The 15106-nt window shown below is 42.8% G+C and overlaps 1 protein-coding gene across 1 annotated transcript in view; it reads left to right on the top strand.

Annotated features, from left to right (window-relative positions):
• LOC115147376 (structural maintenance of chromosomes protein 3) overlaps positions 1 to 10629 on the top strand; it is a 30589-nt gene extending 19960 nt beyond the window's left edge. The window contains exons 22-30 of the mRNA XM_029689597.1: positions 1118 to 1225; positions 1789 to 1897; positions 2124 to 2266; positions 2732 to 2836; positions 3775 to 3987; positions 4430 to 4621; positions 8436 to 8613; positions 9455 to 9561; positions 9757 to 10629. Of these exons, the coding sequence (XP_029545457.1) occupies positions 1118 to 1225; positions 1789 to 1897; positions 2124 to 2266; positions 2732 to 2836; positions 3775 to 3987; positions 4430 to 4621; positions 8436 to 8613; positions 9455 to 9561; positions 9757 to 9828 (1227 nt within the window). The 3' untranslated portion in view covers positions 9829 to 10629. The remainder of the gene's footprint in view (positions 1 to 1117; positions 1226 to 1788; positions 1898 to 2123; positions 2267 to 2731; positions 2837 to 3774; positions 3988 to 4429; positions 4622 to 8435; positions 8614 to 9454; positions 9562 to 9756) is intronic.
• Positions 10630 to 15106: the final 4477 nt, after the last annotated feature.

Here is a 15106-nt window from a genome sequence, read left to right as displayed (position 1 = left end):
TATCAAACAAATGTTCTCTTGTATTCCTATCTTTACACTGTAAAAATAAGTACTCAGTCTTGCGCATTACTGACTATAGATCCTTTAGCTTATCATTCCAATAAGACTTGTTCGGCTTGTAAACCTTCCTGGACTTGAGTGTATTCTTTATTCGCATAATTTTTTTCCTATTTCAGAATATATAATATCACAATATGTTTCATACCACACATCTAAATCAAATGTTGTTTTTTGGCATCTTTGATGATTTCCACCAGAGCTCTACATGCCATTTCAGAACATAGAAAGTCATTTAGCACATGTATCTTCTTGCAATTAGGCCTGTACGGGGTATGTATCTTCTGCCCCGAATGATGTAATACCTGGTTGAGAAAGTTTGTGGATATTGTCAAGAATACAGATGGTGAGTGAAGGAATACCGGAAGTTCAGTTGATTCTAATTTATCACCCTGTCCCTGATGAAAGAAGAAGATTATGGCTTATGATCATTTCACTGTCGTGTTCCTTCCGTTGTTACACCATACATGGATTGTTAACAGCTTTGTCTTTGCCTTTGCCTTTTTGATACAAAAACACACAAACACCCTAAGACTCACAGTCGAGTTTTAAGTGGCCTCGATGAGTTTGAGCGCTTGCTAGCTGCTGTGGTGTGGGCACTGCATTCACAGCCAACCACACAGACACACTGCCAGCTGCTCACAATGACCACCTCAGTAGCCACCTCAGCCGTTCTATCTGCTAACGTTATGCAATCGTCCCCGATATAGAAATAGACTCATGTTCTGTACAAGAGTAGGTAGACGGGCTGTGACCCTCAGTCTCCTCTCCCTCGCTCTCTCTTTCTCTCCCCGCCTGCAGTTCTTTTCATTTTTTTCTCTAAATTCATCTTTCTTTCTTTCTTATGAAGGCTCATTTGTTTGGTGTGTCAGGGGGGGTACGCTGTTTTTTTCTCATGTATTCTATTACGAACAGAGGGAGTCTCTCTCTGAAATGTGTTCTGTATTTTGTTATGAATGATGAGGATATGAATGTAGAACAACAAACATGATTGTTGTGTTTGTGTGTGATGTATTGTTGTAATGAAAGGAGTAATTCATCAGGTTATCTTTGTGTGTAGGACAACAGGCAGCTGCTGAATGAGAGGATCAAGCTGGAGGGGATCATGACCAGGGTGGAGACGTACCTCAACGAGAACCTACGGAAACGCCTCGACCAAGTAGAACAGGTATGGTGTTACACAATGTGCAAAACTAAACCTAGAACAGGTCCGGTTCCACAGTAGAGGTACGGTTCCAGAATTTTCCAAACAGAAACTAGAACTGTTCCCGTTCCAGAATGTCTAGATGGGAACCTAGAACTGGTAGAATTCCAGAATATCACAATAGCGACTTTTTATTTATTTTGATTTTTTATTTAACTTTAAAAAGAAAAATCTGTCCGAATGTATTTCACAATGTCTCATGACCCCAACCCAAATATTGACACAACCTTAAAATTGCTACATTAACATTTTTACATCTTCAAATAACCTTCAATTCATTAAATTTTATTCTCTTATCAAAATGAAAAAGAACCATTAAATAAATACTGAATAAAATGTAATTTTTCTAAATATCTTTCTCAAAAACGTTTGTATATTGTCCCATACACTAATCTGTACTCTTTATTTTTTGTTCCCGACTTTGAATACCACTGCTGTAGGAGATGTATGAGCTGAGAGAGACGGGGAAGTGCATGTGAATGTGTTTATTACTCCTTATTAACGTCTTTCTCCATGTGATCCTGTAGGAGCTGAATGAGCTGAGAGAGACTGAGGGAGGCACCATGCTCACAGCCACCTCCTCAGAGCTGGAGGGAATCAACAAACGCATCAAAGATACACTGGCACGCTCAGAGGGTAGGTCTCACACACACAAAGGCATTAGCAATAGAAAGAATGGAGCTCACAGGAAGTATTGTGTTGGTCTCTCTTGAACATTAGTACGTTATTTGACCTGAATTGATGAAAACCTACACACAATCCTCAATATCAATAGAGGTACAACTCAAGTACAATTGTTACATCTTCAAAGTGCCAACGTTTAAAAAAGAAAAAATGGTATCTGTCCCTGTTCATCCCCCAGACCTGGACGTGTTGATCGACAAGGCGGAGATTGAGGTCAAGGACCACGCCAAGAGCATGGACCGCTGGAAGAACGTAGAGAAGGAACAGAACGACGCCATCAACCATGACACCAAGGAGTTGGAGAAGATGACCAACCGACAGGTCCGCCTTTTGAATCTCCAGCTATATTAGAGTTCAGTGTTTCCATTATTTTGGATAGATTGGGGTAAGGCCCTGCGATAGACTAGCATCCTGCCCAGTGTGTGTACAGAAACAGGAGATGGGCTCCTGCTCCTATGAGCCATTGTGGCTCGCACAAACCAAGGCTACTTACTGTACCTTATTAGGATGCCCATTGACTGATGCCATGACAACCGCTAATCTTCCTGCGGTCCATACACATGACTAAAAATACATTAGACATAAGACTTGACAATTTATGTTGAAAGACGACAGTAGTAGACATTAAAAACATTTGATAAGCAGATATTAGAATAGTTTAAAATACCTGACAAGTAACACCTATTATTGATACTTGTGTCTCTGATCATTGCTGATGCTGTGTGGTAATAAAGTACTGATACTACTACTAAAACCATAATGCTACTGTTACTACTCCTACTACAGGGCATGCTGCTGAAGAAGAAAGAGGAATGCATGAAGAAGATCAGGGAGCTGGGGTCCTTACCACAGGAGGCCTTTGAGAAGTACCAGACCCTCACACTCAAACAGGTGAATTCTCTCTCTCTCGGGATAAACACTCACACTCTCTCTCTCTCTCGGGATAAACACACAGACACTCCCTAGGGATAAACCTGCACACATACTCTGAACACATGCTTAATGAACACACACTATAGGTAAACACACTTTCTCCCTCTCTGGGCTCCCTGTCCTGTTTTTAACTTTCAGGACTTTGATTAGCAGCCAAAGCCAAACAGTCACGACGGCAATAATCTCAGAGAGCCTCCTCAAGTCTCGACCGAGGGGCCAGGGCCTGGTCACATACACACGGCTGAGACACCGCCCACCCACTCTCACACTTATGAAAGCAGCAGCAGCCATCTCACTGTGACTCAGACACCTAGTTAGCCGGCTCCCGGCGTCCCTGGGCACCTCCGTGTGTGTCGAGTGGGCTGCTGGCTCATCTCTCATAAGTGTGTGTCTCCTTGACAAGACTAGAAATATCCCATACTTCGTGAGGATGAAGGTTAGCTTCCTTAATCCTTCTCCCCAAGACATTGAGTCTTGATTAGCCGGGCCAGGTCAGATAGTTGATTCTAGAAGTGGATGAAGCCAAGGATGATAGTCTACCTCTTATACAGCCTCTCTCTTTGATAGGTCTCTTGACTTGACATAGAAACTGAAGATTATTAATAGTTTTGAGTGTTTTGAAGGAATACGTGTCAGAGTTGGGATTATGGTTATTTCAACTCCTCTTCATACTCAAGAGATGATGATTAGAAATATCATCTTTGGCACTTTGCCATCGAGCTTTTCACTTGAAACGTGTATGTCTACAATACAGCATGCGTAGTAACGCGTTACCTTGCCTCTTCATCCAAATGTTCCTCCCCACAAGTTGTTCTGTAAGCTGAAGAAGTACGGCTACATGAACAAGACATTTTTAATGTTACCCTAACTCTCTCTTTCCCTCCCTTCCTCTGTAGCTGTTCCGGAAGCTAGAGCAGTGCAACACAGAGCTGAAGAAGTACAGCCACGTGAACAAGAAGGCCCTGGACCAGTTTGTCAACTTCTCTGAGCAGAAGGAGAAGCTGATCAAGCGCCAGGACGAGCTGGAGCGAGGACACAAGTCCATCATGGAGCTCATGAACGTGCTGGAGCTCAGGAAGTACGAGGCCATCCAGCTCACATTCAAACAGGTATGTTGTCCTCACTGGGCAAGTACCCAACCCCTCCATTAGGTGACAGGTTCGCTTCAACCCTTGAATCAAAGCCTCAATCGAGTCTCAAATTGGTACACTTTCAACCTGATTTAGGTCTTTAACAGATAGACTGTGACGCCTTCTGCACATACACCTGTACCATCTGAGCAAGGTCTCAATCAGAGACTTCAACCCCCTGAATAAGTCATTATCCTTCAACAGGAGAAATGTTCATGATTTAACCATATGAAACTCAAGACCCCAAATGAAGGACATGGTTGTTGTTGACTTCTGTCAGCATGAGTTCAATCAATCACATTCACATTGCTGGATGGATAATAGTAGTTTTTACTTACAAGCTCTTTTCATTTTACAGTAAGAATTTCTGTTCCAAAGTGACTAACCATATCATGACTAATTCCATTTTTCCTCTCCTCAGGTGTCTAAGAACTTCAGTGAGGTGTTCCAGAAGCTGGTTCCAGGGGGCAAGGCCACCCTGGTGATGAAAAAGGGTGACACGGAGGGGGGTCAGTCCCAGGACGAGGGGGAGGGGGGCACCGACAGCGAGAAGGGCTCAGGCTCTCAGAGCAGTGTGCCCTCTGTAGACCAGTTCACCGGAGTCGGCATCAGGGTAAGAGTGTTTGTGCGGGTGGACCTGTGTGTGTGTGTGTGTGTGTGTGTGTGTGTGTGTGTGTGTGTGTGTGTGTGTGTGTGTGTGTGTGTGTGTGTGTGTGTTTGAGAGTGGACCCAAGAACCACGAGAGAGATTTGTGATAAATAGTGAAAATGTCATATGTACTCCGAATAGCTTTTTTAAGATATTTTTTTCTCCCTATTTTACACAAAGTAATCAAAACCCCAGCATGGGCAAGACATGATTAGTTTCATTATTGACTGTATCACATTATCCTAGTTTGCTGTTGCTCATGTCACCTTTTCTTCCTAATATTGAAAAAAGGTAAGGTTCTGTCGTATTTCCAGGTTCATGTAGAACAGGGATGGGCAACCCTTTACCATTTTTAAAGAACTCAGTTGGGGTCTTAACCTAATGTTGGACGGTAGAATACACAAGTTGAAGTGTAGTTGAGCATCGTCTGTGTTTGCGGGCATCACCATATACCTCGGTGGCATCACCTTAATGTGTGCGAGACTAGTCGAGTGGGCCGTTGCTCAAGGAGAGAGACAGTCGGACATTGCGGCACCAGGTAGGCCTAGCCTATAAAATATGATAGAGAACGGACTAATAACTAGGTAGCCTATTCCAAACACATCCTGTACCCTCTAGTTAACTGTTTATCTGTTATTAGCATGTGTTAATGTTTTCGGCATGACTCAAAAAAGCACAGACACACGCGAATAAGGCCATATAAAGTTTATTGACTTTTTTGAGCGATTCATTTAAAAGATTTTGACAACACTTACGATTCACTTTACCTTTGTATTAGTTGGGATTCTGTTCAATCGCTGTGAATCAAAATAATAATTTGTGAATCGTGAACAGTTATATTAGGAAAAATATTTAATTTGGCGTTTCTTTTGGATTATATGTGCCTTCAACTTGTTTTGTAGATACTTTCAGTTGATTTGAACATTCAATGTTTGGGACATTGCAACTCAATAGATGCTAGTCTGTCTGCAAATAACCACTTATAAGATAAGATAAAATGACTAAACTCGAAAAGGTACATTTCCTGAAAAAGATTTGTGGGCTTGCTTCAGCCAAATAAAAGGATTTGTGGTCTACCATAGCCATTTGATCTTTTGATATATTGAATGAGGAAATTATTTTAAAAGGCATAAAAAACGTATTTGGTTGTAATGTTGCAATGTTATACATCATGGGTGGTCAACCATCCTCCAGGAGAGCTAATGGGTGGTCAACCATCCTCCAGGAGAGCTAATGGGTGGTCAACCATCCTCAAGGAGAGCTAATGGGTGGTCAGCCATCCTCAAGGAGAGCTAATGGGTGGTCAACCATCCTCCAGGAGAGCTAATGGGTGGTCAACCATCCTCCAGGAGAGCTAATGGGTGGTCAACCATCCTCCAGGAGAGCTAATGGGTGGTCGACCATCCTCCAGGAGAGCTAATGGGTGGTCGACCATCCTCCAGGAGAGCTAATGGGTGGTCGACCATCCTCCAGGAGAGCTAATGGGTGGTCGACCATCCTCCAGGAGAGCTAATGGGTGGTCGACCATCCTCCAGGAGAGCTAATGGGTGGTCGACCATCCTCCAGGAGAGCTAATGGGTGGTCAACCATCCTCCAGGAGAGCTAATGGGTGGTCAACCATCCTCCAGGAGAGCTAATGGGTGGTCAACCATCCTCCAGGAGAGCTAATGGGTGGTCAACCATCCTCAAGCAGAGCTAATGGGTGGTCAACCATCCTCCAGGAGAGCTAATGGGTGGTCAACCATCCTCCAGGAGAGCTAATGGGTGGTCAACCATCCTCCAGGAGAGCTAATGGGTGGTCAACCATCCTCCAGGAGAGCTAATGGGTGGTCAACCATCCTCCAGGAGAGCTAATGGGTGGTCAACCATCCTCCAGGAGAGCAAATGGGTGGTCAACCATCCTCCAGGAGAGCTAACGGATGTGCAGGCTTTTATTCCAGTCCCCCTCTAACAAACCACATTTCAGAAATGAGCTGCTCAACCAGACCTTGATAAACTGGCTCTGATGTGTTTGAGCAGGGCTGCACATCCATAGGCTCTCCAGACTGAGGGTTGACAACATGTGTTTTATACAGTTGCCTAAGTGCCTTGCACCACGACAGGCGACGTTATATGGGATCAGAGAGCAGTCTCCCAGTGTCGATTCCACATTACGCTTATTTTTTATACGTACAGAGACGACACCAATTGTTGGTCATGGAAATTTGGTTAAAAGTCATGAAATTCGATATGTCAATGTGTATGTACAAAGTATTCATATCCACATTTTGTTGTTACATCCTGAATTCAAAATAGATAAAAATGTAAATGCATATCACCCATCTACACACAATGCCCCATAATGACAGTGAAACATGTTTTCAGATTTTTTTAGTAATTTATAGAACATTTTATACATAAATATTTCATTTACATAAGTATTCACACCCCTGAGTCAATACATGTTACAATCATCTTTGGCAGCGATTACAGCTGTGAGTTTTTCTGGGTAAGTCTCTAAGAGCTTTGCACACCTGGATTGTACAGTATTTGCACATTATTCTTTTTAAAATTCTTCAAGCTCTGTCAAGTTGGTTGTTGATCATTGCTAGACAGCCATTTTCAAGTTTTGCCATAGATTTTCAAGCCAATTTAAGTAAAAACTGTAACAGTCTTGGTAAGCAACTCCAGTGTATATTTGGCCTTGTGTTTTTAGATTATTGTCCTGCTGAAAGGTTAATTTGTCTCTGTCTTTTGGAAAGCAGACTGAACCAGGTTTTCCTCTAGGATGTTGCCTGTGCTTCGCTCCATTCCGTTTCTTTTTATTCTAAACTCCCTAATCCTTGCCGACGACAAGCATACCCATAACATGATGCAGCCACCACCATGCTTGAAAATATGAAGAGTTGTACTCAGTGTTGTGTTGTTGGATTTGCCCCAAACATAAAGCTTTGTATTCAGGACAAAATTCATTTCTTTGCCACATTTTTTACAGTTTTACTTTAGTGCCTTATTGCAAACAGGATGCATGTTTTTTTTACATTTATTCTGTACATGCTTCTTTTCACTCTGTCATTTAGGTTAGTATTATGGAGTAACTACAATGTTGTTGATCCATCCTCAGTTTTCTATCACAGCCATTAAACTCTAACTGTTTTAAAGTCACCATTGGCCTCATGGTTTCTTTCTTCTCTGACAACTGAGTTAGGGAGGATGCCTGTATCTTTGTAGTGACTGGGTGTATTGATACACCATCCAAAGTGTAATTAATAACTTAACCAAGCTCAAAGGGTTACATTTTTACCCATCTACCAATGGGTGCCCTTTGCGAGGTATTGAAAACCTCCCCTGGTTTTTGTGGTTGAATCTGTGTTTGAAATTTACTGCGCGACTTGCAGATAATTGTATGTGTGGGGTACAGAGATGAGGTAGTCATTTACAAATCATGTTATACACTAATATTGCACACATAGTCCATGCAACTTACTTGTTAAGCAAATGTTTACTCCTTAACATGTTTAGGCTTGCCATAGCAAAGGGGTTGAATACTTAACTGACTCAAGACATGTCAGCTTTTCATTTTTTATACATTTTTTAAAACACAATTCCACTTTGACATTATGGTGTATTGTGTGCAGACAAGTGATACAACATCTCAATTGATTCCATTTTAAATTCAGGCAGTAACACAACAAAATGTGGAAGAAGTCAAGGGGTGTGAATACTTTCCGAAGGCACTGTATGTGTATCTCCTTTTCAATAATATTCCACATTTGTTTCTCTGATCTTGCCCCCTCCAGGTGTCGTTCACGGGGAAGCAGGGGGAGATGAGGGAGATGCAGCAGCTCTCTGGAGGTCAGAAGTCCCTGGTGGCCCTGGCCCTCATCTTCGCCATCCAGAAGTGTGACCCCGCTCCTTTCTACCTGTTTGATGAGATTGACCAGGCCCTGGACGCACAGCACAGGAAGGCTGTCTCGGGTAATAACACCACTCGTATCAAATAAATAGATTATATTTTAATAGCATATTTTATACAACACAACCACTCACAGACTGCCTCCCTCGGATAAGAAGAGATGGAATAAGTGTGTTGAATTTACAGCTAGCCTTTCTCTCTTGATTTTCAATGGGTGGCAGGTAGCTTAGCAGTTAAGAGCGTTGGGCCAGTAACTGAAAGGTCGCTGGTTTCATTTCCCGAGCCAAATCGGTCAATGCGCCCTTGAGCAAGGCACTTAACCCTAATTGCTCCAGTAAGTCGCTCTGGAGCGTCTGCTGAATGACACATGTATCTGTAAAATAGATTTTCTGACTTAAATAAGTCTGTTGAATTTACAGCTATCCTTTCTGTCTTGATTTTCAATGTTCGGCCATCCACAACCCTTGCCTGGCTCCCCGAACTCCTTGCTCCGGCCAAACGATACGCCCATGGACGTTAGTTTCTTCTTCGCAATGAGTCTAGATCTGAGTACCTCCCCGACGATTTCTAGAACGCAAACATGTTCTGATTGGTCCCAGAAACGGATGGGTTGGGTCAGAGCCAGAACACACTTGGGCACAGCAGCAATTAGAAAATTTGTCATTGGCTTTGATACTTTTGATTGGTTAGAAATAATCCAATCGCTGATGTACAACACCCATCGTTTTGACGTCACCACAAACAGCTTCAATGATGGCAGTCTCAGACTGAAGTATGTAGAGCAGTGGAAGAATTCAGTGTGAGTCGTCAGGCAACCACAATCCTTCAACAAGCATGAAGAAATGTAAGCATTATAACATCTATAAATCTCTTATCCTTACCAGTGTGTAATGTGTGTTCCAGATATGATTGTAGAGCTGGCGGGCCATGCCCAGTTTATCACCACTACGTTCAGACCTGAGCTTCTGGAGTCAGCCGACAAGTTCTACGGAGTCAAGTTCAGAAACAAGGTGAAGTTCCTTAAAAGTTTACACGTTGGTCCACATCGGTATGAATGCGTGGGTACTGGTTACTCACTCACTGGCTAGTTTTAGACTAGTTTAATAACCTCTGGCATTCAGAGACGTGAAAAGTATGTTTCATAAGATGGTTGTCTCAGTGGAACTCGGACACAGGCATTGGTCACTCACTGTGTGTGTTTCCAGGTGAGTCACATTGACGTGATCTCGGCAGAGCAGGCGAAAGACTTTGTGGAGGACGACACTACCCATGGTTAAGAATAATCAACTCTTCATCATCCTCCTCTTCTCCTCATCCACCTCCGTAGTGCACTGCCTAACTCTGAGCCTTCAGTCCTCTCCACTCTGACAGAACTCAACCTGAACTCTATGGTCAGCCGTTATTGGAATCTATTCTCATTCTACCGTCAGAACTCCCAAGTCCATCATCTAGCGCTTAGTAGCTGCACCACTGTTCCCTCCTCTATGCCGTCGTTATGACGACATCCATCGTCTTAGCGGCCGAGGAGGGAAAATAAAAGTTCATTTCGTTTTTTTCTGGACTTTTTTATTTTATTTTTTAACGACGTTTTCAGGTGGTCGTGTTGGTGTTTGAGATGAGGGTTGAATTTCAGTGCTGGCGCAGCCTTTGACCTCATTGTATGTAATGGAAAATTGAGAACTTTTCAGATTTAAATGCATGTTCTTTTTTTATTTGAAACTGTTGGTCTGTGCTGATGTTGTGCTGATGATTTTTCATCATAAATTGGTTGGTCACTTTGAATCTCAAACTGTGAGGTATAGTGAAAGACAGAACTAATACTTTTTAATTAAATAACCAGTTTGTCAGAATAATCTTCCATATTTAAGATATGACATATTATTAACTTGTTGTAACGTCGTTACCAGAAAAATGGTTTGAAACGTTCAGATTTCTTTTTTATTCTTTCTTTTTGTTAACGTTGTCTTGGCATTCCCTGCTGTAGGTCATTAGTTAGTTCTACACTGACTGCAGCATTTTAACTAGTTGTTCTCTCCCTGTTACTCTATTAGAAAACAATAAAAATTGTATAAATCTTATGTTTAAATGTATAGATCTTTTATTTTGTGTGGCCTTAAAGTCAACTAGAAACGGGACATTTCCTGAAGGGAAGTTGTGTGCATTTGTAGTGAAGTAAGTTGTAGTGTGACATGTGATCTGTGTAGCATTATACCACTGGGTGGCGCTAGGTCACAAACTCTTCACCTGAACCATACATCTGTCTGGTAACTACATGGACCACGAATAAGATGAAGTTACACCACGAGGTGTAACGAGGGACCTATAATATACATGGTGAATGTCTAGAGTGGCACAGAGATTGATTAGAGATCATGACACTTGATATCACCAAATGAGCCTACTGGTGTTTCATACTGGAAGATGTAATATTAGACATGGGGATCATATCAGTGAAGAGGCTAGCTACCAGAAACCCAGTTGAACATTCAATGGCCACCATTGAATCAATTTCAATCTGCCATGCGGGGCTCCTAAATATGAGAAAGAAAATAGATTTCTACCAATGAGCCTGACAGTATTTCTGAAGTTGGTTGATAAAATGTCAATCTGAAACAGTATAGTGGTGTGACTAGTCAGGAAGGTAATGAAACCCAGATTAACATCTCATCAATGGCCCTAATTGAACCATTGAATGGATTTCAATCTGCCAAGTGGAACACCCAGAAGTTAATTGTGATCCTCTCGTCTCCTCACACTTTTCATTTTCTGTCTGATGAAATCCCCATGACCTAGCCTGGCCCAACGTCTGTTTGGGCTGTCTTGCCAGTTACGGTCTCTCTGGGACCAGGGTAACCCAGTGCCCTGTTAGTGAATGTGAAAGGGTGTGACCCCCCCCCCCAGACCGTGTGCCCACAGTCAGCCAGACATCTGGGATAGATAGTCATCTGCTTAATGACCCTACTGACCGTGACTACAGTACACTGATTACTGACCTAACTGACCACCAGACTAGTCTCACACCCTGCCAACAGAACACCTCATACCCCTGTGCCCTGCCAGGCCCAAGCCATTAGCCAGGGAACAGGCAATACTCCATACTCTCTCACTGTCCCTAGTCAGCTGATCTGAACTCAGTATTTCATCCAAGTGTCAAGTAATTGCTGTCAGATGATATGACATCTATCCAAGACTACCCAAGCAATGTTGCCCCTCTCTCGTCAGCTGCAATGAACTCAGATCCCCTCTTCCTACCATCCATTCCCTCTGCCTCCTCCCTTTCGACTAAACAATATATCTATCATATTAAAATACAGTACTCTTTTCCTGCCCTCCACCCTCACCTCTACAGAACATACAAAATCAAGTTTCCAACCCCCCCCCCACTTCCTCTCTTCCTCCCCTCAGTAGTGGTTCTAGACCATTTCAACTGGGGGGGCAAAGCTGGGGCCAGTTGTACTGTTAGAGGGGCCAGTTACATTAGACGTTATTGTTGTCATATCGTTTTGCATGTGGTACGATACTGTTGTGTTACGCCTAAAGCCGTCCCTCTAGAAAATGTGTGGGTTAAATTAGTGTTCCGCGTTGCCACTGTCTAATAACGGATGTAAAAAAAGAACGATAGCAAAAATGTATGTAAAAATTATTTCATACTCCACATTTAGGGGGGCCACAACGGGGTCCAAAATTGTTGTCACCCCCCCCCCCCCAGAACTGCTGGTCAGTTAGGTCGTCCCCCCCAGAACTGCTAGTGCCTCCCCTGCATGTTAGTGTTTTTTGTCATGAATCTTGTTCTGGAGGCAGCTCTGCACGGTGGTCACTAGCTGGCACAGCCACAAAGTCATAACATCGGATTTTAAACCTAACCTTAACCACATTGCTAACCCTAATGCCTAAACCTAACCTTAAATTAAGACTTACATTTTTTTTTTTACAATTAAGCCAATTTTGACTTTGCAGCTGACCTATCTAAGGGGAAGACTCATGACAATAAATGTCAACCTGCTCCTCCCCTCCATATCCTCCCACTCATCTACCCCTCATATCCTGTGGAATCAAAGCTACATGTTCTGCCCCCTATTCCCTTTATCATGCACTACTTTTGACCAGGGTCCATAGGGCTCGGGTCTAAAGTAGTGCACTATAAAGTGTCATTTGGGATGCAGCCACAGTAATCAACAGATGATCCCAAGCCCATAATCAGGCCAGAGACATAAAGCGAGAGACTAACTTCAATAAACCACAACATAAATCTGTCCGGGATGTACAGCCATTCACACCAACAAGTTAATTTGTTGTCGGACAGGTGCCGTTATGCTGCTGGTACTGTACGAATCAGACCTGGGTTCAAATACTATTTGGAATATTTCAAATGCCCGATCAAATGCCTGTCAGGCGCAATTGAACCAATAGAATAGATACAAAATAGCAAATCCCACCCATCTGGCACTCCAGGCAGGTTAAAGCAATCGCAAAAAGGATTTGAAATGTTCCTAATACTGTTTGAACCCAGGTCTGACTCTGTGGTGATGGTAAGGGACCCGTTATTAACACTGGATGCCCTGTCCTTGCACTGCGGTGGTCTGGTCTGACAGGATCTGTGCAGTGTCACACATCCAATAAACATGTCATAGGGAGATGAGGAGAGAACAGTTGTTAGGCAGGCTACTAGATGAGAGTCATGTTCACAAGGGCACCTCATGTGCAACTCCAGGGTCATGTTCATTAGGGCAGGCAACAGAAAATGCTTTTTACGTTTTGTAATTGCAACAGAAAATGAAAATGAGCAGATAGTGATCCCTCCATGTTAAGTCAGTTTAGTTCCGTTTGGTGCCTAATGAACCCAGGGCTATGGTTGTCTGTGTGGAGCTGGGGCTGGAGGACTGGGGTTGGGGCTGGAGGACTGGGGTTGGGGCTGGAGGACTGGGGTTGGGGCTGCCCTCCCTCCCCCTGTTGCCCTCGCAGGAGGCCAGTTTAGCGGTTCAGACACCATGGCGCCGGGGTCCCAATGGAGATGAGATGGATTTACCCTCTAATTCAATTACTGTAATATTATATCAGTTGCACTTTATTTGATGGGACTGGTATTAAACTAGTGTTTGTTTGGTAACTAACTACCCAGAACTAAATGGTGTTGGTTTCAATGTAGCCCTTAGAGAGTGAGACATAAAATAAAGTTACAATAAATCAAACTACAGTTTAGTAATGGTTCTTTAATAAATGTGTTGAGTGAGTTGTTGGATTAAACTACAGTTGAATAATTATTCTTTAATACATGTGTTGAGTGAATGTTGTTCGATTCATTTTTGCTGTAGTTGGAAATAGTTTGAAAATGTGGTAATATAATTTTAAATCATAGCCAATGACCTACAGTATGTCTATGGGAATACACAACATTTATAGTCAGTAGTTGTTTACAGCTGTTACCCTAGCCGTAACCCAAACCCTCAACCACAACCTAACCCTAGCTTCATGTCCACATCCTGGTTCCTCCCAAACCCTAGCCTCAACCTTAACTCTTTACTCAGCATCAAACGTCATTACAATGTCCATGACATTTGTTTTGCTACTTCAATCTTTTGGTTAACAACACTAGGCTTGTTTCATCCTGTGCTTTTACAATCCTAACACCTAGTGTTGGTGTGTGAGTGCTGTTCAATTCCATAAAACGTTCTGAAGTGTTTACAAAGTCTTTTTTCACTACCATTTAAAACAGTCGTCTTTGTACCTCTTCCTCAAACCTAAAACCCCACTAATATAACACAGGAGACAGCGTATCTGAACCCAGTGCCATGTTCAGCGTCATGCTCTGTCACTATGTACTTTTAGTTCTCCATAGAAAAAAATGCATCTGCCATACCCATGTGAACAACGGAATTCACGAGCTGTTGTCATCGGCGACGGCCGGTGCCTTCATTCCTTTTTTAAGCCTATTTTATGAGGTCAGGCGTTCTCCGCATAGATATGGAGGTAGCAACAGGGACCAACGACCAACGTCCTCTCTGGATTGGGGGGCCGGCTCCAGGCATAAGCGACATAGAGCCCCAGGCCCCAGTAGGGTTAGAGTGAGCATGAGAGGGAGAGAGAATGAAAGAGCAAGATAATGAGAGAACAGACAAGGCGAAATAGATACCTTCTTCTCATGCCATGGCTTTAGCCACAGCTGACCTGTGTGTGTGTGAGTGTGTGTGTGTGTGTGTGTGTGTATGCATACGTCAAATACCCGCCGTCGAGTCCAAACACAGAGGGTTTAGCATAATCCTGGACTAACCGGTGCCCCCGCACATTGACTCTGTACCGGTACCTCCTGTATACAACCTTGCCTGTTATTTTACTGCTGCTGTTTAATTACATGTTACTTTTATTTTCTACTTATCTATTTTTTACTTAACACTTTTTTTTTTTACTTCTTAAAGCGTTGTTGGTTAAGGGCTTGTAAGTAAACATTTCACTACCTACACCTGTTGTATTCGGCGCATGTGACAAATAACATTTGATTTGATTTGGTAATGAGGCATAAAGGTAGCATATTCAAATGGTTTTCATTATAAAGCTAAG

Source organism: Salmo trutta, chromosome 14 (genome assembly GCF_901001165.1).
Source record: "Salmo trutta chromosome 14, fSalTru1.1, whole genome shotgun sequence".
Taxonomy (NCBI): Eukaryota; Metazoa; Chordata; class Actinopteri; order Salmoniformes; family Salmonidae; genus Salmo; species Salmo trutta.
The sequence above is the reverse complement of the archived record's forward strand: the minus strand, read 5'-3'. Positions and strand labels throughout refer to the sequence as shown.